Raw genomic sequence first — 25,192 nt, 5'->3', positions numbered from 1 at the left:
TTAACAAACTCTTTACTAAAAATGATTAACGAAAAAAATTGTTTATTCAAAACTAGTCTCAAATACCCTGACAGCATTCTATTAAAAAACCGTTACAAAAGTTTGAGAAACAAAGTCACCAATTTGACAAAAACCACCAAGCAAAATTATTATAAGAACAAAATAGAATACAAAAAATAAGATACCAAACAACTATGGAATATTGTGAAAGAAATCACCGGCACTAAACCTAAATCAACCACAATTGGACCAATAAAAAATGATCAGGGAGTACTCCTAACAAACAACAGAGACATAGCCAAAGAATTCAACGATAATTTCGTAGATATTGGAAAGAAATTGGCAAATAAAATAGTCAAAAATAATAACCTCGTTTTTCATCCAAACATTTTACCAAACTATTTTGTCTTAAGCTTAACCGATAAAAATGAAGTAAACGCTTTAATCTGCGACCTTAAAAACAAAAAGGCGGTAGGAAAAGACGAAATTAAAGCAGAACTGCTAAAATCAATATCACATTATATACTAGATCCTTTAGTTTTTATTATTAATAAATGTATATTACTTGGTGTGTGGCCCGACTCATTCAAAACTGCAGTAGTGACTCCTATCCATAAAAAAGGAGATAAAACTGAAATCACCAATTATAGACTAATCTCGCTTATCACCTATCTATCAAAAATTTTCGAAAAATTGTTAAAGAAAAGAATGAACTCATTTATAACCAAATACGAATTGATTTCAGATAGACAATTTGGCTTCAAAGAAAAAACCTCAACCGAAGACGCGATTCTTGAACTGACAGAATTGATACATAAATCCTTGGAGAAAGGAAAACCTTCTTTATGTCTATATATAGACCTAACGAAGGCTTTCGATACTGTCGATCATCAACTACTCCTACAAACTTTAGAAAATAATGGTTTCAGAGAGAACTGCCAAACGCTTTTTGAGAGCTATCTTCGAAATAGAATGCAAGTTGTGCGAATTGCAGATACAATTAGCAATCAAAAACAAATAGAATGTGGAGTCCCACAAGGTACGGTACTGGGTCCTCTGCTTTTCAATTTATATCTAAATGAATTATTCAATTTGGACAGCGTTGGGAAAATAATTGGATACGCAGACGATACTGCGATATTCTATGAGGCAGACACTTGGCTTGATTTGAAAAAGAACGTAGAAACAGATTCCCACTTGCTCAAAAAATGGTTTGACCAAAGGCTCCTGACAGTGAATCTGGAAAAAACTAATTTTTTTCCTTTTAGCTGCAATCTATCCAATGATTGTCCATTTGAAACTCTTGTTGTCGGCGAACAAGGAAAAACAATAAAAATAGATTCCCTGATAGAAATCAAATACTTGGGCGTCTACATAGATAGAAACTTAAGGTGGGACTCTCATATAAAATAAACAATAAAAAAACTGCAAACAATGCTTCACAACTTCCGTTCCTTGAAAAATTACTTACCTCACAAAGAACGTAATCAATTATATAGTTCTCTAGTAGAGAGCTATTTGAAATACGGTATAACAGCATGGGGATCAGCTCTGCGTGTACACCTGCGTTTCAAATGAGTTGGGTTTCCATGTCGCAAAGACCGTTTATTGCATTGCATGCATTCATTGAATCTCGACTACGTTATGGAATACCTTTTTGGGGAGCATACAACTCATCCCTTCTCTCTTCTTTATTGATATTACAGAAGAGGACACTAAGATGTCTCTGTAAAGTCAAACCCAGAGAATCGTGCAGGAATTTGTTCACTGCCAATAAAATGTTAACAGTCATCGCACTTTTTATCTTAGAGACGGTTTGCCCTATTTATAAACATAAATTGAAGTTCAACTTTGCTTCTACTCCTTATGCTACTCGAAATAGCAATTATACCGTTAGACTTTCCATCCCAACTTCGAATTTAATCAAGGATTCCATATACTATAATGGTGGTAAATTTTTCAATCATTTACCATTAGAAATGAGATCTGCAAATTTAAGCAACATTCATTTCAAAAAGGCGGTGAAGAACCTACTTGTTGACAGACCCTATTATATTGATTACTAAATTAATCACTCCTAAAAATATAACCTCTTCAATTCACCCTATTATAGTTTGGAAGAGTATTTTAGCGAATCATTTTAACAATATATTAGCAATTTATTATTTGTACTATCACTTTATACATGGTAGTATTTTATCTATACATTTTTAGAATTTTTTTTAAATTTACATTTATACATTTTTGGAACTTTTTTATATCTACATTTATACTTTTTTAGTAATTTTTCTATATTAACATTGTATTTCTTGGACTTTGTCAATAAGATGCAAATCTTCGGACAATAAAGTATATTTTGATTCGAAGGTAATGAATAAATTCATTTCTTACAAATAACGTAATTCATATACTGTGTCGAATACATGTCAGTTATGACATTTATACTAACCAAGGTTTCTCATTCATTTCCATATTGTTGAAATGGATGAATAAATTAAAAACGCAAACCATTCAGTAAAAAATGAAGTGCCAGATTAACGTACCTTCATTTATAAATGCCATTCCATGAACGCAACAGCATATCCGTAACATAGGAGATGGCTACGTTTCATTTCTTGCGGAATTTTTCTTATGGACAACCCATCAGAGCACAGAATTTCTATTCTATTTCTATTACTCTAAGTCAGTCTTTGACTTCATGGTTAGTTTATTTTATTTTTTAATCGTTGCTTTTTCAATTAACATTTGCTGTATTTGAACAATTGATTTATTGTTATCATCAGACAGTCGGTAGCCAAGCGGTTCGGCGTGGGTGCTTTGTTCACTCACTCGAATTGACTGCCGTGTTGGTCGGGGGTTCAAGCCCTAGTCTGAACGATCGATCTTCACTTGCTACCGTCCAACCCGTGTTAGGAGTCACACGTTAAAAGGTAAGACCTCGTTAATCCTTAGCTCGCACAAGTTTCGACTTCTGAGGGTTGTCGTTCGTAGGGGTGCGACAGCTGGTTAACGGAAAAACAGATTTAAAACAGATTATATGTAAACATTTTTACAGGCTTAATATGTGGACCTGTATCACGGAAAGTTTTATTACTCTGATTTCAGCTAAAGTTACAGGGTGTCCGGTAGTGATCCTTGAATTTTGTAGCTTTCAGAGCACATTTTAGCGAAACCAAGGCAACTTAATTTTTTTGGCACAGTGTTTGGAATTATTGACTTTCTGCGAAAATTCTAATGTAATGGGCCTCGTTGATTCCTTCGATAACTTCCTGTTTAGGGCTGACAGATACCTGATGGCAGTTGTCGATCTCCGTGCCGGTGGACAGAAGGATCGTCAAGAGGAGACGACTTTTCTTGCAGAGAAAATTTGGTTGGAGGTTAACACACTCTTCGTTTCCGTTTCCATTTCATTTTATTTTTATTTACTTTATACATTCTATACATTTTAATGTGTCATGACAAAACTTAACATTTGTCTTTTGTATTACTTTTTTATGTAGTTGACTAGTCCGATATATTTCTTGCAGGATGTAAGTAATTTCTATTGTTTACATTTGTGTATGAATTTTGTAGATGAAATAAAGATTATGATTATTATGATTATTGATACAATTTGTTGCTCAAGATGAGGTAGGATGCAGAGGGAATCGTAATTGATTGGTTTTGATTGTGAATCGAGTATTCAGGGTAAACTAGTAGAAAATCTAACGGAAATATAAATGTATCTTCAACAGCAAAACGCATGTTTCTACAACCCCATAATACTTTAGGTAGTCTAGAATATCGAAGAGTAATTGAGAATAGCTGTGTGATTGAGAAAAATCACTGAATATTACTTTCAGATCATCTGAAGAGATGAAACTGTGGTGCCACGTTTTCAGGTTGGCGAAGCTTACAGAAATAAAATTTTCACTTTCAAATTCATTGACCTTATTTTCAATTAACTTTTTTTTTGATTATTCTAAACTGTCGATACCGTTTTGTAAACATTTTTCATCAATTTTGAAGTGATTGATATTTGTTTATTGATTGTTTGTATTACCCGATTTCAATTTGATTCAAGTTCAGAAATACTTTAATAAATTTCTTTGGCACCCTATTCATTCAAATTACTACTTATAAATTACATTTTATAATGCATAAAAATAAACTACCAAAATCATTGAAACAAGTTGGAAGTTTCAAAATAAAGTGAAGCATTATAAGAAAAATGCTATTATGATTTCCAAGAATTTTCAATGGATAATCTTCAAAATTAAACATTACATGTCTATATAAATGGTTTTATATGTGTAAATTTGCATATGTATATATTTGTATTTATGCAAATGTTAGTTTTATCTTATTTTACTAAGAGGTGTACTCTATATAAAAAAATATTTTGTGAATTTAATATATGTATACTACTCTTTTACTCGTGAAGAAAAGAGAATTGAAACTTTCTATGTTTTTTACCACTTTTATTTGTAACTAACGTTACTGCAGTTTCGTCCTATAAGGACATTTTCAAACTTTTACATTAAACTAACAATGGTTGATTACATTAGCCTTTATATAGCACCCCTATAGGTAATAATAGAGGTACTTGGCTTGATTGAGCACCTGAATTTACAATTTACAATGCGGATATGCTAATTTGAAAACCGGTGAGTAAACTAAATCGATTTGATCATTTAACAGGTTGCACCCGCAATGTTTATGCTTGTGAATTTCCAAGAATTCTAAATAATTGAGTTTGTAACCCTTCCTGGCACAGTGTCAAATTTCCTTATCGTTTAGATTCGGGAACTTGTGGTTGCATGCTATATTCATTTTTGGTACAGATATGTAAACGATATTCTCGCCTGTTTCAGAGGTACTACACGACAGCTAAACTAAATTATGACATTCATGAATAATCTCAATAGCAATATTCAATTCACACTCGAAACAGAGATAGAGAAACAAATAAATTTCTTAGACCTGACCATTACACACAATCAGAATAAATTCAAGTTCAATGTTTTCAAAAAAACCTAGCTATACAGACATTACCATTTCAAGCGATTCTTTCCATCCAGACAGTCATGAATTAGCAGCCTACAATTCAAAGTTGCACAGAGCATTCTCACTGCCTTTCTATGCTAACAATCTAGCTAGGGATATTGATATGATTACACAGATAGGTCATAATAATGGTTTCAACGCAGATACTATCCATAAATTAGTCAGAAAACAAAGCCGTAAATTCACTTACAGATTAATATACCCCCAGGTCAAACAACCAGAAATCAAGAAATGGGTAATATTTTGGAAAAAGAACAGAGACAATTGCGGGTTTCTTCAGAAAAAACAATGTGGAAGTGGCATTCAGACCACATGCCAGGTTATCTGATTTCCTGATGTGATAAGGTGGACAAGTTGGAGAAATCTGGAGTCTATAAGCTTAAGTGTCCGGAGTGTAATAGTGTTTATGTGGGACAATGTGGTCGAAATTTCCAAAAACGGTATGCTGAACATGAAAGGTCCTTCAGACTAGGAAAAAATGATTTGACGTTTTCAAACCATTCCTTGGCATGCAACCACAAGTTCCTGAATCAAAACGATACGGAAATTTTGCACTATGCAAGGAAGGGTTACAAACTCTATCATTTAGAATCCTTGGAAATTCACAAGCATAAACATTGCGGGTGCAACCTGTTAAATGATCAAATCGATTTAATTTACTCACCAGTTTTCAAATTAGCATATCCGCATTGTAAATTCAGGTACTCAATCAAGCCAAATACCTCGTCGGTCGGTAGCCAAGCGGTTCGGCGTGGGTGCTTTGTTCACTCACTCGAATTGACTGACGTGTTGGTCGGTGGTTCAAGCCCTAGTCTGAACGATCGATCTTCACTTGCTATCGTCCAACCCGTGTTAGGAATCACACGTTAAAAGGTAAAACCTCGTTAATCCTTAGCTCGCACAAGTTTCGACTTCTGAGGGTTGTCGTTCGTAGGGGTGCGACAGCTGGTTAACGGAAAAACAGACAGACAGACAGGCCTCTATTATTACCTAGAGTGGTGCTATATAAGGGCTAATGTAATCGACCATTGTTGGTTTAATGTATTCGAAAATGTCCTTATAGGACGAAACTGTAGTAACGTTGGTTACAAATAAAAGTGGTAAAAAACATAGAAAGTTTCAATTCCCTTTTCTTCATTGATATCCTACCACGTAGTAATGGCTACATCTATCAACTCTTTTACTCATTTGTGAATAAATATTATTATGGATGAGAGAATCGCGAGTTAGCTGAATTTTTTCAAAAAGTACTTTTGATGTAATCTTTTTTGTATTTCCGTCTCCATATACAGGGTGTCCCGGTTCTTGACGATAAACCTTGAGGTGGTGATAGCTGAGGTCATGACTAGCTCATAACAGGAAAAAAGTTTAGGTAAAAGTGTTTTCGTTTTCGAGATATCGGAAATTTTCTTTTTTTCGAAAATCGGCGACTCAGTTTAGTATTTTCAATGTTACGTCATAAAAACATGACTTATCCACAGCAAAAAAAAAACTATTTTGTATAGCTAAATAATATCCGCACACGACAGTAATACCAAAAGCTTGCGATCATTGGAAATAACTGGAAAAAATAAAATAAAATAAATTTTGAAATGAAACAAATTTTTTGGTCAACTTTGACCTATCACAGTGAAAAAAAATGTACTGTGCTTGGCTGAAAAGTATTTCAGAAAGTTGGCGCATTTAATGGAGATTCCAAAATGGTGTAATAGTTAACGTTCTATCAGACCTCTAAGAAAATATTGAAGCTAGAAGAAAAAAGGTATTAAGAATCCAAGAATAAATGGCAATATCAATTATCACAAGACATTAGCACTGGGTGAAAAACATCCACAAAATAAAAAATTATGTCTCAAAAAATAACAAAATATTGAAGGTAGAAAAAAAAAAATTTTTTTCACCCTTCGTAATTTTTCAAGGAAAATTTATTTGTGGGATAATTTTGTAGATACAGTACTATGTATTGTAATTAAAAAATAAAAATCAAATAAATCATGTAAGCAAACTTTATTAATAGCTTTTACAATAAATGCTCGAACTGAGCACCACCTGCCCGGATACAGGTACGACATCTGCGAATAAAAGAGCGTGTCACAAACATAACAAAATATTGAAGGTAGAAGAAAAAAAATTTTTTTTCACCCTTCGTAATTTTTCAAGGAAAATTTATTTGTGGGATAATTTTGTAGATACAGTACTATGTATTGTAATTAAAAAATAAAAATCAAATAAATCATGTAAGCAAACTTTATTAATAGCTTTTACAATAAATGCTCGAACTGAGCACCACCTGCCCGGATACGGGTACGACATCTGCGAATAAAAGAGCGTGTCACAAACATAACAAAATATTGAAGGTAGAAGAAAAAAAAATTTTTTTCACCCTTCGTAATTTTTCAAGGAAAATTTATTTGTGGGATAATTTTGTAGATACAGTACTATGTCCAAACAGGTTTCCTTCCAAAGCCCCCTCCCCTTCCCCGCCGCTACCGCGTCCACGCTTCTTTATATCATTCATGTCAGTTCGTTTTTCGCTATTCATTATATCGCACATGTATTTCTGTTATCGATAAGAACTAACGATCGCTGCTCTAAACTGGATTTTGAAACTGTTTTGTGATGTGGATATTTTCAATAATGCCGACTTATTATACTCTACTGCAATATGCGAATATGCATTTTATTTACGGCGAATGTCGCGGTAATGCAAATGCAGCAGCCCGGTTGTATCGAGAGCGGTATCCAAACGAGGAGAGATATCCGGATTACCGAGTCTTCATTAATGTGCATCGATCGATCGCGATGCAGGAAATATCCTTGGTCCAGATGTTGAAGAAGAGGTTCTGGCTTGCGTGGAAGAGAGTCCAGATATTTCGGTATGTGCGATTGAAAGACAAATCGGAATTACAAAAACTGTTGTGCATCGCATTCTTCGAGTGCACAGGTACCATCCATACCACTTGCAAAGAGTGCAAACATTACTGCCACGAGATCATGCACCAAGAGTTTTGTTCTGTCAAAGAATGCTGGTGAGACACGCGGCTGATCCTGACTTTCTTAGTAAGATTCTGTGGACTGACAAGAGTACGTTTAAAAAAGACAACTTCATGAATATGCACAACTTGCATTGCTGGAGCTTGGCTAATCCACACGTCATCAGAGAAGACCGCTCACAATACCAGTTTGAAATTAATTTGTGGTGCGGAATCATTAATGGCCAAGTAGTAGGACCCATTGAAATACCTGAAGCGTTTAATGGTCAACACTATTTAGAATTACTAAGGGACAAGTTGAATGGCCTTTTAGAAGATGTTCCTCTCGCAACGAGACAAGGCATGTGGCTGCAAAATGATGGCTGTCCTGCACACTACGCCCGACCTGTAAGGGATTACCTAGAAGAAGAATTTCCTGGCAGATGGATTGGTCGACTTGGACCAATTCTCTGGCCAGCCCGCTCCCCGGATCTAAATCCTATGGATTTTTTTATTGGGGGTTCCTCAAAGAAAATGTTTACTTTAAACCGATAGAAACTGTAGAAAATCTTCGTGATCGTATTAACGGCGCCTCTGAAACGTGCAATCGATTACACAAGGCACGATTTGTGACACGCTCTTTTATTCGCAGATGTCGTACCTGTATCCGGGCAGGTGGTGCTCACTTCGAGCATTTATTGTAAAAGCTTTTAATAAAGTTTGCTTACATGATTTATTTGATTTTCATTTTTTAATTACAATACATAGTACTGTATCTACAAAATTATCCCACAAATAAATTTTCCTTGAAAAATTACGAAGGGTGAAAAAATTTTTTTTTTCTTCTACCTTCAATATTTTGTTATTTTTTGAGACATCATTTTTTATTTTGTGGATGTTTTTCACCCAGTGCTAATGTTTTGTGATAATTGATATTGCCATTTATTCTTGGATTCTTAATACCTTTTTTCTTCTAGCTTCAATATTTTCTTGGAGGTCTGATAGAAAGTTAACTATTACACCATTTTAGAATCTCCATTAAATGCGCCAACTTTCTGAAATACTTTTCAGCCAAGCACAGTACATTTTTTTTCACTGTAATAGGTTAAAGTTGACCAAAAAATTTTGTTTCATTTCAAAATGTATTGTATTTTATTTTTTTTTCCAGTTATTTTCAATGATCGCAAGCTTTTGGTATTACTGTCGTGCGCGGATATTATTTAGCTATACAAAAAAGTTTTTTTTTCCTGTGGATAAGTCATGTTTTTATGAAGTAACATTGAAAATACTAAACCTAGTCGCCGATTTTCGAAAAAAAGGAAATTTCCGATATCTCGAAAACGAAAACACTTTTACCTAAACTTTTTTCCTGTTATGAGCTAATCATGACCTCAGCTATCACCACCTCAAGGTTTATCGTCAAGAACCGGGACACCCTGTATATAAGATGAACTCGTATGCATGAACTTTAAATAATTAAACTTGATTCAATTTTATGCATAAAAATTTATTTTTGTAACAATTGACCACTTTTCATTTATCGCTATTGTTCAAAATTATAATTGTATGAGTAATTTTACATCTGTTAATTAAGTGTTTTCTTCAATGTCAGTCGCATTGATTCTGTCTTTTAGATTTTTGAAAATAAGGCTCTGTTTTGTTCTATGTAGGTGATATCATGGAAAAATATTCTTACCAGCTGTCGTTTCTCAGAAGTTTTCATTGAAAACTGCTCAGTATGTTTGAAAGACGCTGTTGAGGATTCCATCACTTCGGAAGCTGCCATGGGTTTTTTTGTACATGCAGGTTTTGCTTGGTCCGTTAACGTTTGTACTAAACTGAAATAAAAGATGTAATAGTTGTGTAATTTTATTACTATCAGAAAAGAAGGTTTAATATTTCATACTTAGAATGAACAATAAAACCATTGAACACTTTTCTATAGTTTTCATTATTAGGTTTTTTCTAGTTAAATTGCCTACGATTTCTCATATTCAGATATCAGCAAGCAACGAAATCAAGTCAAATATTTTTGTTTCGAAGTAAAAATTTTAATACAATATTTTTTAACGTTTGTTTGAAGGTGGTTGGTTGACAATGTTTCGTGTTTAATCAGTTCAGACTTCCATTGTCTAATATAACATAAATTGATTTGAAATCCCTGAAAGAATCTGTAAAAAATTAAAAAGATTAACTAAAAAACAACAATTTTATTAAACAAAAAACTGAAATTACAAAGAAATAACATACAAGCAACAACCAAAAAAATCAAAAATTGAAATATCAATACCTACAAGCTAAAAATTAAAAAATTCAAAAATATTATTAACAAAAAAATGAGCGGATTGGCTGTCCTTGTTCGTCTTTTACTGCCTGAACCACAGTGCATGGTGTTTTCGGCGAGTGCATTGGCTTGGGATATAGGGGTTGAGCAAACCGGCCATCGGATGCCTGCTTCCACGTAGCCACGCTGGATACGGGAATGACACTGAGCCTATCAGCTGTCTCTACGGAACCTTCGAGATACCGGGCGCCCTCTTGTCGTAGCAACGCCTTGTCACGGTAATGCGGGGCTCTGCCGTGATTGACCTTCTTTCCCTAGCTTCTTTCTGACGCTGAGTCTATAGAGGAGATGGATGTCGAGCTTACGACTCCAATTGACCTCCCTGTAAACTTAGATCAGGAGCGAGTCTACATAGAAAATGGATGTCGAGTTTACGACTCCAACTGACCTCCCTATAAATTTAATTCAGGAGCGAGTCTACAGAGGAGATGGATGTCGAGTTTATGACTCCAACTGACCTCCCTGTAAATTTGGTTTGGTGGAGCAGCCAGGAAACGACTGAGTCGTCTCCTCAAGAGCAGGGTACTTTATAAACCGCTTTGCACCAACTTCTTGAGCGGTGTACGCAGAATCTGTCTCAGGTGGGGGAACAAACCCCTCTCATGAGCAGGTTAGTCAACATTTGCGCTCAAGTGATGATTCACCAAAATCATCAGAGGCGAAACAGCCCTGCACGGCTGAATCTAAGGCATCGTCAGGTGTAGCTGACGTGCAAAAACCCTCATATGGGAAGGTTGTCTTGGGTATCAAGATGGGATTCTTGCAACTTGACTATCCGACTACCTCATTAACAGAGCATATACTTTGTGCCTGCCTCTCTGGTGACCGAATCAGGTCTATAGAGTTCGGCAGAGCCGTACTCTTACCATCTGACCTGAAAGACCACTCACCATACAAACTAATCGGCTTCGTAAAGAAGCTGGGTTTATTTGGCCGAGTGTGAATAGGTGTGAGCCACAATAAACCATTGCGAGTTGCGGCCGAGGGTCGAATAGACCCACTCACTTTGGACCTAACCTAACAAAAAATGAAATATAAAAGTTAAAATATTCCAAACAAGTTACGTCACGACGTTTTGATTTGGAATCTTTCAATATTTATTTTTAATTTTTTGTTAATAATATTTTTGAATTTTCAGGTTGTATTAATATTTAATTTTTTTTTGGTTGTTGCTTGTGTGTTATTTCTTTGTAATTTCAGTTTTTTGATTAATCAAATTGTTATTTTTTAGTTAATCTTTTTAATTTTTTACCGATTCTTTGAGGGATTTCAAATCAATTAATATTATATTAGACAATGGAAGTCTAAACTGATGAAATACAATATTTTTTGTTCTACTATAGAGGTTTTCCCAGGAAAGATATTCAACAATACAATTTACTGTTATCAAATTATATATTCTCAAAGATTTTTTTCTATGTACATCATTTCATCGGCAATTTGATTCTCTATGTAACATAGTTTCACTTTTGGAAATCAATTCTGCCATTCCTCAGTAAGTAGCAGTTTTATTATTAATTTCAGGAATCTGCAAACAAACGATAATGTAATTTCAAGAAAAAATAATACAAAATACAAAAAATATATGTTCTATTTATTGAACCGATTTTCAATTGTGTAAAAAGGAAAAAAACAATATTCTGAATATGCTTCTCTGATAATTTAGGTAATGCGTCTACTTGGAAAAAGATGAAACTGAAAGATTGAATTAGAACAATAAACAGTAAGTAGATTGAGAGTATCTGTACTGGAAAATACCACTTTGGTGACTAATTCGAGCAACATACTGAAAGTCTGTCAAACAACACAATCTTAGGTTTCAAAGAACGAGTAATTCTTCAGTCAAATCACCTCTTCAACTCTGAAAACACAAAATTCAATCAAAACTATGTGTTTTGAAATCATTAGTGCAAAAACATATTGAAAGTTTCATTTGAAAATATGTTTAGTGGATTAAAACAAATTGTTTTGAAAAGTCACAAACCTTTCCTAATATAAAAAATGGATTTAGTATTAACAAACTATATATAAATGAGCACTTCACTCAACAACACTTAACGTTAACTGCCGCTGGAAAGATAAACAGTACAATGAGCTGATATGTTTTTTGCAGTTAAAAGCAATAATTTTATTTATAAGTTCAGATAACGAGTCTCTCTCTCTCATTCTCAAATGTAACAAAACAAAACGATAAATTTAATTAGCCAATCTTAATCTTCACAGATTCTAGTCTAGGTGTTATTATTGTGCAGGTCAGCTCTGCTTATTAGGGAAGGAATTGACTTGTCCAAGCACTTTTAATTGAACCTGATGAAACTTTAGATAATAGCCATGAATAACATTTGAAAACACTGGAAAATTTCTGACCTAACTTCAAAACAAATATTTATATCAATATTGGTCTTATGATTCTCACAGTCCATCATTAGTATTTTTCATTGATTTTTCAGTTCCAAACTTGATAAACGACCCATTTGAAATTATAAACATGAACAATATTTTTGCACAATACCTAAGAAATTTGGAATATCAACACCATCATTGAACATAGCATATTAAAACTAGCTTCTGTAATGTTACCCAACATTGAGTTCTCAATATTAGCAACTTTTTCTTTCAAATTTATGACCTTGTTTACTCCATTAAGTGTTTCAATAATTATTAGTCACTCCACAAATTGGTATTTTCATTCACATTATAATCATTTTATATTATAATCAAAAGGGATATGGATTTTAATCTAGGTATCATAGATTCATGTCTTTCTGATCACAGAGCACAAATAATAACTGTAAATCATCCTGTACCTGTCAGTAGTAATATTTTTTTTATTTTTGACTAGCGATCCGCCTCGTCTCCGCACGGGTGCAATGCTGATATGAAACAATAATAATAATAATATAATATATTACAGGGTATGCTTTACATTTTTCTGCAACATAAAAACATAAAATTCAACGTCAGACAGATTGTACGGACATTAAAAAGAAAAACCATGAGTAAGAGGTAGGAATAAAAACATCTTAATATAAAATGAAGTTAACAGTAATTCAGATATTCCTTAATTGAAGATGGTTCCAAATCTATAAGGAAATCTATCACATATTTTTTAAATTTTTTAAGGCTCTCACAGGATTCATTATTATGTGGTAATTTATTGAAAAACTTGATTGATGCATATGACGGATGCTTTTCTGTTAGTGTTAGTCTATGAATAGGGAGACATATATTTGCATTCCACAAAGGGTAAGTATGATTTGATATTGATTCCAAGAACTTATCTTTATGTTTGAATAAGTACATTACACATTCATAAATGTACAGTGCATGTGTTGTTATTATGTAATTATCTTTGAATTTGTTCCGACAAGATTGGCGGTACTTTAATTTGAACATAGTTCTCATCACCCTTTTTTGAATTCCAAATATATTCGAAATGCCACTACAAGATCCCTAGAATAATATACCAATTTTCGCGACTCAAAATTTACTGCATATGTGATTTTTAATGATTTTTTGTTAAGATAAGTACTAATAATCCTTACACTGTAGCAGATTTGATTCAATTTTTTTCCTAAATTTGTAATGTGGGTATGCCAGTGAAGATGCTCATTGATGTGTATACCTAAAAATGTTGTTGAGGTTTCTACTTCCATTTGATTATTTGCTAAATGAACAGTTGTTGGTGACTCAATTCTTTGTTGAAGGGTTTTTTCGGTGTTAAGAATAAGGCAATTTTTAGAAAACCAGTGCTGTGTTTTTTCGGCTAAATGGGATGATTCAGTGATTAAATTTCGATAGATGCATCTAGAAATCAGTAAATTTATGTCATCAGCATAATTAGTGATAGTAGCCCCCTCGTTATTTAAAAATATCACTTTCCTGTGGAATGCCTATAGTATTTTCCCTGATATCAGACTTAAATATCGGTCCATTTTTTATAACTTTCGTTCTTTGTTGACGATTTGATAAATATGACTCGAACCATTTCAATACAGGCCCTCTAATTCTATATTTTTCAAGTTTGTCCAATAAATACGTGTGATTAAGGCAGTAATATGCTTTAGAAAGGTATAAGAATATTCCTAGAAGTATTTCGTTATTTTCAAATGACTCGATAATGTTTTCAGTAAACTTTATGATTGCTGTGTCAATTGATCTTCCTTTAATATATCCGTGTTGAGTTAGGTTTGAGAGATTACAATGTTTCATAAATACATATAAACGCGTGAGATCGTTGCTATCATAAAGTGCTATAGGGCGAAGCATTGCCTTGGACGCGCTATTTATAGGCACGCGCCCCGGCCGGTACCGCCGTAACCGTTATGTCCCTGCATTTTAAATCTGTAATATCTTCGAAAATATTCACTCAAATTACATATTAAATGCATAATGTATTTGAGGTCCCTAATTGGATAGGGATCAATGCTGTATTGCTTAAAATAGCTTCGGAAATAAGCCATTATTTCTCGAGGATGGGTTATCTCTAGAGATAGACATACACCATCGCGGACTTTCTTGTAGACCTGAAGGTCTACAAGTTTTAAAAATCTAAGCATACAAAGGGATAAACAGCGAGAAGCGACTTTGTTTTATAATAATATGTATAATATAATAATAATATAATAATATGTAGTGATTTTCCACCAGAGCTCAAAATTAATAAATTTATAACCGAAATAGATGCATACGTCTGGTATGAGTTTTTTTGGTGAAATCAATGCAAATATAAATTGAAATATTTTTTAGCAAAATTTAGAAATATTTTTAATTATCATTTTCTTACTAAAAAAGTTAAAAGTGGTCAACTTAAAAATGATAATTGAATGAATATGAGGCTGAAAGCATGAATAAAAAATTAAGCTTGCTGTAAACTATTGCCTCAGGAAACAAAATATTTAAATGTGCTTATAGGGAATCAGGCCCGGATCTAGGTCGGGCAAGCCGTGGCCTAAGTCCCGGGCGGCAAGTTCAGAGGGCGGTCAAATTCACACCTTACAGAAGAATGTACAAATCATCATTTATGCAACTTTGGTGTACACTAGGGACGGACATTATTATTCGCGAGGAGCGTAGACATAGTTCAAAATACGCGCCACAGGAATCGCAGATCGCGAAAGCACGCGTCTGGTTACCGTGTGTGCAAAAGGGATGAACATATATTTGAAAACTCCCTCGTGGATCTCTCTCCACACATGTTTCGTTTTAAACATGTGTGTTCTCCAGAAGCTAAGTACCAGGCATATCATCCCTTAACTGCTATAAAGAATTTAAAATGCATTCTAAATTTAGCAATTTGGGCGAATATTCTCTGCGAAATTAATCGAGGGAATATAGAAATGCTGAATTTGAATTTTGCTTTTCTTACTAATACTATACTAATATTTTGAAAATGTCAATTGAAGAACTGCAAAAGTATGAGCGAGATTTAAGCACCGTGCAGGTTCTGCCAGGAAGAATCAGCGATAGAAAATCGAATTGCACACGAGTTAAATTATGACAAGGTCACAGATTTATTTGCTGGACGAAAAACTCGAAGGGTAAAATTGTAATTTCAATTCACAATATTCAATAAAATATTTGATTTTTATTTTACATATTTATATTAAATCCTATCCTGTGTTATATATAAAATATATATCCTACACGTTCATGTCTATATATCTGTAAATGAATAGACTTAACATAGAAGGAACAGCGATGAATGCATTATTTCCGAAAGGCCTATGTCCAAATGTCAATCAATTAGTGGGCAACTAATAACTGAAATTATAAAAATTATAAAGATGATGAAGGCAAAAATAAATATAAGTGGGCCAAGGCGGCATTTTTCAGCCTAAAAAAAAAGATCCGGACACTGAAGGGAATGCAGGGAAACTTTTGAATAAGACAAAAAGTGATTACTTCATCAACATGATTAAAAGCGTTGAAAATGAATCTAAAACTACTTGGATCATAATCAACCATTTAAATAACAAAACTTTGTTGAGTCTGAACCGATAGTTAAAAATCTAAGTTTAAATAACAAACTAGTGAATTTCACCAACAAGTCACATGTTTTTGCATCCGATTAGTGAAAAGGACATAATTCAAGCAAGACATAAAATCAAATATTAAATTAGTAGTGAAACTGATACATTCCAGTAGCTATTTTGAAGACATGTTACAAATTTTTTGTCACATTTCCAATTCTTGTTTAGAATATAGAATTTTTTCAAACCAAATGAGGTAAGCTGTTGTAATACCCCTTTATAAAACTGACGAGCAAAACGATATAACGAATTATGAACCAATCAGTTTGTGAACAACTTTTCCTAAAGTTTATATAGTGCGCCATCCCAATCGATTGCATAGTCAGCGAGAAGGAAGTTACTAATATTCATTTGCGATTTTGAGTGGCATTGTATGAATCGAAAACTTTTGCTGCTTACAAATTTCCAAAAGAAGTTAACATTATTAATAATAGAATGTTCAATATATTGGATGTAATCTGTCTTTCTAAAAATTTACAGCTAGGTCTTAAATTACTAAATGCTGCAAAGCTTTCTGAACACCTTGCGCTTTTGTAAATCTTTTGAGGTGATGTCTTCAAATAAAATGGTTTATTCACTTCAGGGGAGTGCCAGCATGAAAATCCCTTTACAGATTTTTTTTTGTTGAACAAAGCGATCAATGATGGAATAAAGAATGTCATGAAATATAGAAACCATATCAGAAAGCTCTTTTCCATGTAGTGCACCATCCGAATCATTTGCTTCGAGAGACGAACGTATTGCTGCATAGTCAGCGAGAAGGAAGTCACAGTAATATAATTATAATAATATTCATTTTGCGATTTTGAGTGGCAAATTACAAGCGGAGGATGATGGGAATCTTCTGGAATTAAAATGTCGACAGCCTTCACTAGTGTAATATCTAAAGATGATAAAATGAGATCAAGAGTAACTACTCTATCATTGATTATTTCGCTGGACTGAAGAAGATTGAGGAAAGCGCAGATGTTGGATATTGTTTCAATAGATTTATTCTCAGATTATGTAGCTGGAGGCATAGGAGAAGCAACGGAGCAATAATCATCTACATCCCATAATGTTGAAGAAAGATTAAAATCACGAAATCACGAAATCTATCAAAGGATCAGACTGAATGAAATAAGCGGAAAATGTTTTTTTAATAGCTATAAATACACCCCCACCCCTGCTGAAGACACCGAATTCAAAAGAGCAGTCAGTTCTATGGACATTGTATTTAAGAAGCCAAAGTCCTGCATCCGTAAATTCAGATGTCAACCAGGTTTCAGTGAAAATAATGATATAAAAACAATTGCTAACATTCAAGATGAGGTCAGTCAGTTTAGATTTAGTACCTTTAACATTTTGGTAATAAAGCGAAGGACTGCCTGGAATTATTTTTTCTATGATTTTCGAGGTATTGTTGAAGTGTTCAATAGACAAATTCTGCTCGTCAGCCTGTTGACGCACTATAAGTCCATTTTTCAGGAAGTTGAGTTGCTTTTTCTGATAGGGAGTTTGAACAGGCTGAATTTGGTTTTTTATCGAGAATGAAAGTGTTCCTGTTGAATCTAATATTTCCGGATCCTTACGTTTTCCTAAAATGTTTTCCTAAAAAGATACACCTGTATCTTTAAGGAATGCTGGGTGGCCATTTGGCCACCCCGCATTCACCTATATCTTTTCAGATTTGTCCGTTCAGTTACTTGTACCTCGAACTTTTCTCGTTCGATTTTTTTTATTTCAACATTTTGGCCAGACTTGGACTGTCGAGGCAAATAAACTCCAAATTTCAAAATTTATTTCAGTTCATAAACAATGTTTATAAAAATTCTCCCTAACATCAACAAAGTATATTTTCTAGACATACTACAAAATTTTACCATTTCATTGCTTATTGCCAGAGCAAAAAATTAGATTCTGTGGCATAACAGCTAGTGTGGCATAACAACTAGTGTTGTTACTGTAACCCATTCTTTGTTACCTGCGCCTAATGGATAATCAGACAGATTCCACAAAATCAACACATTCAATACTCTCTAATATAGTTTATGTTCAGTTGAATTACAGATAAGATGGAATGCAACAAATATTTTGAAGTACCTTATTTTGATGCATTTGTTGTAAACAAGTTTATGACCTATAAAAATTTCAATAGTTACTAACTGATTAAACGTTTTTCCAGTGAAATTATTATAACCAATAAATATTTTCATTAAAAACAAATTATGAAGTAACACATAAAATAGTAAATTATAAGGCGTGATTATAAAGATATTTGTTGAAAACATCCCATGTTCAGTTTTGGTATAACTGGCTTGAAACACATCGATCAATTAGAGCTCAAAATTACCCTGTTAAACTTCATGTTACTCTGATGGGTTAGTTTTCTTTTTTGATATTTTATTATGTACGTCCGCCCATATATTAGAATTTTGATTGAACTGAACAAATAGATTATGTTTATTATGTAGTACCACACATGAATCATAGAGAATGTTAGTTATTCAATTTTAAATATAGTGTGGACACTTTGGAAGAACTTGTAATATATTTTGACAGCTTCAATATTCGAAGTTATAATAACATTCTATTATATATTATATTTTGTTTTGTAAACTGTCCAGTGAAATTCTCACAATAAAGGTCGCTAGCCGGTCGGTTCGACGTGGGAGCTTTTTCACTCATTCAATCGACCGCTGTGTGAGTCGGTGGTTCAAGCCGCAGGCTGAACGATCGATTTTCACTTGTTATCGTCCAACCCATGTTACGAATCACACGTTAAAAGGTTAGACCTCATTAGTTTTGAGCTCGCACAAGTTTCGACTTCTTGGGGTTGTTGTTCGTAGGGGTGCGACAGCTAGTCAACGGAAAAACATATTTTAGAAATATATGTTTTCAAAGTGTCAGCTGAATACGTTATGGATTTTTCATCAAGTAACGGCAAATTCTATCACATTACATTTTATTGTTGTAAATCATACCCTAAAGAAAATAACGCCGACCGCCACTGGTAACCATAAACCAATTGTGACGTAGCTAAGAGCGCGCGAATGTTCGATGTTCCCTGCCGTACTAGATGAGTAGTCAATTATTGGTCTACCCACGGGGAAAAACGGAACGCTATTATTTCCCCAAAATAAGCATGTTTGCCAATCACCAGAAATGCAATACTCTTCTCGACACGCGCGTTTCACCAACCAAGTTGGCGTCTTCGGGAGTTGAAGAAAACAGTCGCGCATCGAGAAAATTATTGCATTTCGAGTGATTGGGAAAAGTGCTTGTTTTGAATGTATTCTACGCCAGGGGTTTCAGTTTTATCTTTTACCTATTACTTCTTCTTATCACAATATATTCTGGAATTCATATTTGTTGATTTTCTTTGATACAAAAATGCAAGAAATAGATTTTTTCAGGCCTCTCAAGTTATCCAAAGGACCACTGGCTGTTGACCAGCCAATTTTCAAGGAATTTTTTTAAACGTAATTGGAGACCTATACTGTGAATACCAGCATACTTGCACAGTGTACCCAGCACTTTCATTGACTTTTCCAGATTATTCCTTATCAATTTTTTATATTTTCCAATACCAATAATTGATAGTTTGATAATTAAAAAAGTAAGTCGAACTATAAAAAAAAATATAAATACAACTGTTTCAAAAAACTATCAATGGTTTCATTCTTATAGGAAATATTTGTAATTATAAATTGATGGCTGTAGCCATTACTATGTGATAGGAAATCATGAAAAATGAGAATTATGACTTCAGTTTTACTGTAGCAACTTACGTTACATTTTCAAAGGAATACAATAAACTGAAATAATCAACAATGTACACCCTTACATACCTTTACAACTACAGTAGGTAAAAATGGTAGGAACACAGGTAAGAACCCACAGACACAATCTATAAGTTAGTCAGAAAAAAAAGCCTTAAATTTATCTTTAGATTAATAATCAGAAATTACGAAATTTCAGCATTAACATATTTTGGTAAAAGAACAGAGACAATTGCGAGTTTTTTTAGAAAAAAGAATGTGAAAGTGGCATTCAGGCCACATGCCAGGTTATCTAATTTCCTTTTTAATGCCAAAGATAAATATTATTATTATATCATTACTCTTTATTAGCAAATAATGCTGTTCATAGTACAGTCAGTCACTTATAAAATACAAAACAAAAAAAATATAAAAATAGAGACAAGTCACATTTTAAAAACAAGAAACTAGAAAGCAAGACGAACTATTGATGACTATTACATGAAATATAGTCACTACATTTTCTTTTGAATGAATTTAATGAATCACAGCTTTTTATATGACTTGGCAAATTAATAAATGCAATCAGACCAGAACTATACAACGAGTCACAACCTATATGTTCTCTGTTGATATAAAAATTTCCTATTCTATTTCTAGTGGAGTGTGTATGAATACTACTTGTGTAGGTTAACTGATCACTAAGATAATTTGGCGACATATTGTGTTTGGTGGTCGAAACACGTGTCGAGGTGTTAAAAATACTGATTTGGTGTTGGGAAAAAACTCCAGTAATATTCATTACTACACCAAACGTTCCAAACAGTGCATCATAAGTAGATTTTAATAATTGCTCACAAAATTTAGTATTGTACTGCAATAGTCAAAGTGGGGTGCTATTATTGATTTATAAATTGTAAATTTTGCATATTCACTTATTTTATTTTTCAATCTATATGAAAGATGAATTTTCGTTGCTATTTTCTTCTGAATATAACTACAGTGCGCATTAAGGTTCAATTCTTGATCTAATACCACTCCCAGATATTTAAAAGTTGTTACCCTTTCAATGATGACATTATCAATATAAAGATTCAATGACAGCTGTTCATCTTGCAGTTGTCTTAAACGATATTTGCTACCTATTAACATGCATTTTGTTTTATTAACATTTAACTTGGGGCCGTTGTCACATAACCACTCGTTTATATTTGATAGTTCCTCATTTAAACATTCTGAGATGTCATTAATTGTCCCAGAACAGTAAAACATAGTGTCGTCGGCAAACAGTTTTATCTTACACCTTTAACATGTATCACAATATCATTCATGTACAACAAGAATAGCAGTGAACCCAATACTGACCCTTGAGGGACTCCTGAAATTACATTTAAAGTACTCGATGTCACTTGATTATATTTAACTAGCTGCGTCCGATATATGAGGTAATTTGTGAACCATTTTAATACTTTATAATCTAGTCCATACTTAATGGATCAATAAGTCCCGAGACTAACAATGAAAACAACTTTTTTTTTATTCATCAACATAATCTCCTTTTAGGGTGATACAATGGTTCCAACGCTTTTCCAATTTTTCAATACCATGTTTATAAAAAAATGTATCTTTCGCTTCAAAATAAGTTTCAGTTTCAGCGATGACCTCCTCATTTGAGCCAAATCTTTTTCCCTGGAGCATTTTTTTAAGATCAGCAAAGAGCCAGTAGTCACTGGGGGCTAAATCTGGTGAGTATGGGGGGTGGGGAAGCAGATCAAAGCCCAATTCGTTTAATTTTGCCATTGTTTTCATCGACCTGTGGCAAGGTGCATTGTCTTGGAGAAAAAGGATTTTTTTTCTCTGCATGTGCGGTCGTTTTTTTGCGATTTCCTCCTTCAAACGTACCAGTAAGTCAATATAATAATCACTGTTGATCGATTTACCTTTTTCGAGGTAGTCAATGAAAATCACGCCATGCGCATCCCAAAAAACTGACGCCATCACTTTGCCAGCTGACTGCTGCGTTTTCGGACGTTTCGGACGGCTTTCGCCAGCTGTGCGCCACTCAGATGACTGCCGCTTTGACTCTGGAGTGTAGTGATGTATCCATGTTTCGTCCATGGTCACGTAACGACGCAAGAAATCTTTTTTGTTGCGAGTAAATAGCGATAAACAGCTTTCTGAATCATCGACTCGTTGCTGTTTTTGTTCCATCGAAAGCAATCGCGGCTCCCACTTAGAAAAAACCTTTTTCATGCTCAATTTTTCATGAAGGATAGTAAATACACTTCCATATGATATCTGTGTCATCTCAGCAATCTCACGGAGCTTCACTTTACGATCTTTCATTACAATTTTTGTCACTTCACTCACATTTTCCGGTGTAACAGCTTCCACAGGTCTACCCGAGCGTTCTGCGTCATTTGTGTCGGTACGACCACGTTTAAACTCGGCAAACCACCGACAAATCGTTGCTTTTGATGGACAAGAGTCCGGGTAACATTTTTCAATCCATTCTTTCGCTTGCACGGTGTTTTCACCCATTAAAAAACAATGTTTTATCAGAACACGAAACTCGGTTTTTTCCATTTTTTAAACAAACTACAAAACGACTTTACTCTAACCTCGATAACTCAGCTGTTTCTGGTCCGATCGACTTAAAATTTCGACACGTTTCAAGCAAAGGTTAGTACTCTAGAAAGACGTGGTTACTGGTTTACTAAGAGCGCCATCTCTGGGTTAGTCTCGGGACTTATTGATCCATGTAGTATTTAATTTTATTAAAAGTAACTCAATGTTGACCGTCTCGAATGACCTTTTGAAATCCAGAAAGACAACACCTATAATACGTTTCTAGATAGCTCAACTTTCCACAAAGAAATTAGAAATTGCAGTGCAGTTTCACATGAATGGGATTTCCTAAATCCAGATTGTTCTTTTATCAAAATATTATGTTTCGCTATAAATTTCATCAATTGCTCTATCACTATCACTATCATATTGTATACCTTTGAACTCTTGTTTCCTATTTCTTTACTAAACCTTTCAGTGCTTTCCACATAGCCCTACTGTTTCCTTTATTTTCGTCGATCTTTGATTCATAATACTTTTTAGTTTCAATTCGTATCTTTTTGGTAACGGAATCACGACTTATTTTATATTTATCCCAGTCACATTGTAGTTTGGTTTCCATGGCTTCTTTATGGAGAAAATCGCGTTTTTTAGATCTGCCATGATTTCGTATGGACAAGATGGAGAAATCTAGAGTTTATAAGCTTAAATCTCCGGAGCGTAATAGTGTTTATATTGGAAAATGTGACCAAAATTTCTCAAAACGATATGTTGAACATGAAAGGTTCTTCAGAGTAGGTAAAAATGATTCTACGTTCACAAACCATTCCTTGAAATGCAAACACAAGTTCCCAAATCTAAACGATGCGGAAATTTTGCACTATGCAGGCAAGGACTGGGAACTTATGTATTTGGATTCTTCGGAAATTCATAAACATAAGCAATGCTGATTCAACTTCCTAAATTAGCAAATTGACCTTGTCTACTCACATGTCTTCAGATTAGCGTACCCACATTTTTACAGGTAAACAAAATTAAGGTAAAAAAGTCATTAAGAATCGTCTATTATTACCTACTCTAGTTGTATAGGTATATAAGGGTGTACATTGTTAATTATTTTAGTTTATTGTATTCATTTGAAAATGTCCTTGTAGGTCGGTAGCCGGTCGGTTCGACGTGGGTGCTTTATTCACTCACCAAAAACGACCGCCGTGTTGGTCGTTGGTTCAAGCCCCAGGCTGAACGATCGGTTTTCACTTGCTATCGTCCAACCCGTGTTAGGAATCACACGTTAAAAGGTAACAACTCGTTAGTTCTTAGACTTATATTGGAACTTCATGATCCTAATTTCCTAATTTGCTTTTGAATTATATTAGACATGTTTCTCATAAATTACTGCGGAAACAATTTGATCTTCATAAATCGTTTCCGGAGTGGTTTGTGAAATTAATATGGATCTTCATCAAGTAACGGCTGAGTCAATCAGGAAATATTATATATATTGTACCTAACGAAATTATCCTAGAAACATTCCATAATGTAAGAAATTAATTTGTGAAGAAATGTTATTATCATCAGGAGAAGAAAAGTGAATATTTCAATTTAAAACATCTGATTACTCATTAAGAACTGATTCGATTTCCAAAAATTAAAGTGTTGGATAGAGAATTGAAATACCATCAAACGGTTTATCACAAAACATCATTTCCATTTTTTTTTAAGTTGGTAGCACTCTCTTTACATTCGCACTGTACAATGCATCGGCAACTGGTGAAAATATTAGAATATTGATGCTGCTACTCACCTCACTATAGTTTCATGTTCTTCATAAGCCGTGTCCTTTAAAGTATTTAATATCTCATACTGTTCCATGGAGTATGCTTTTATCCTTTCTTCTACAGCTAGTGTTTCTTTCCTCAAAAATTCGGCTATATTTTCTCTAATATTTCTGAGGATGATTTCAGGATCGCAACGAACATCTGAAGAATATAGATTTAAAACCCTACAAATTTATATGAGTACCTCTAATTATAAGAAAGAATAAATAAAAAAAAAAAGAATATGGATGATTGAATATGATCAGGATGGTTGATTTAATCTGCCATAAAAAAATGTTGATTACAAACAGGACTTGCAGAAAGTTATTAAATGAATTGATGAATATGGAGAAAACAAAATTGTTTACTTCCGTCAAAAGAACTCTTTCAATAAAAGTGGAAAACATAGTTGTTAGCACAAAAAGTGTTGTTATATTAAGGCTGTGCCTTTAAATCAAAATCACATGGTGTATTTAAATAAAAACCTATTTGCATATTGTCATTGCAACTTCTTCCGAGCTATTAAAAGATTGTTGGGAATGGGGCAGATATAGTTCTTTCCGTTGACAAAACAATAACTACGTATCATTATAACAAATTATTCTAGAGTAAGTGGTGAATGTGTATGTTCAAAGTTTCAATTGTTCAAATCAGGGTATTAATCATGGTGAAA

General features: G+C 33.8%; 1 protein-coding gene across 1 annotated transcript in view; it reads right to left on the bottom strand.

The window, feature by feature from the left end:
• The window catches only part of PRAS40 (Proline-rich Akt substrate 40 kDa), a 40,358-nt gene that overhangs the window by 7,622 nt on the left and 7,544 nt on the right, over positions 1-25,192 (bottom strand). The window contains exons 5-6 of the mRNA XM_074182637.1: positions 24,507-24,681; positions 9,715-9,856 (exon numbers count right to left, since the gene is read on the bottom strand). Coding sequence (XP_074038738.1) covers positions 9,715-9,856; positions 24,507-24,681 — 317 coding nt within the window. The remainder of the gene's footprint in view (positions 1-9,714; positions 9,857-24,506; positions 24,682-25,192) is intronic.

Source organism: Leptinotarsa decemlineata, unplaced genomic scaffold (genome assembly GCF_025532065.1).
Source record: "Leptinotarsa decemlineata unplaced genomic scaffold, Ldec_3_MD MMD2_tig00026328_RagTag_RagTag, whole genome shotgun sequence".
Taxonomy (NCBI): domain Eukaryota; kingdom Metazoa; phylum Arthropoda; class Insecta; order Coleoptera; family Chrysomelidae; genus Leptinotarsa; species Leptinotarsa decemlineata.
This window is presented reverse-complemented; position numbering and strand designations above follow the sequence as displayed.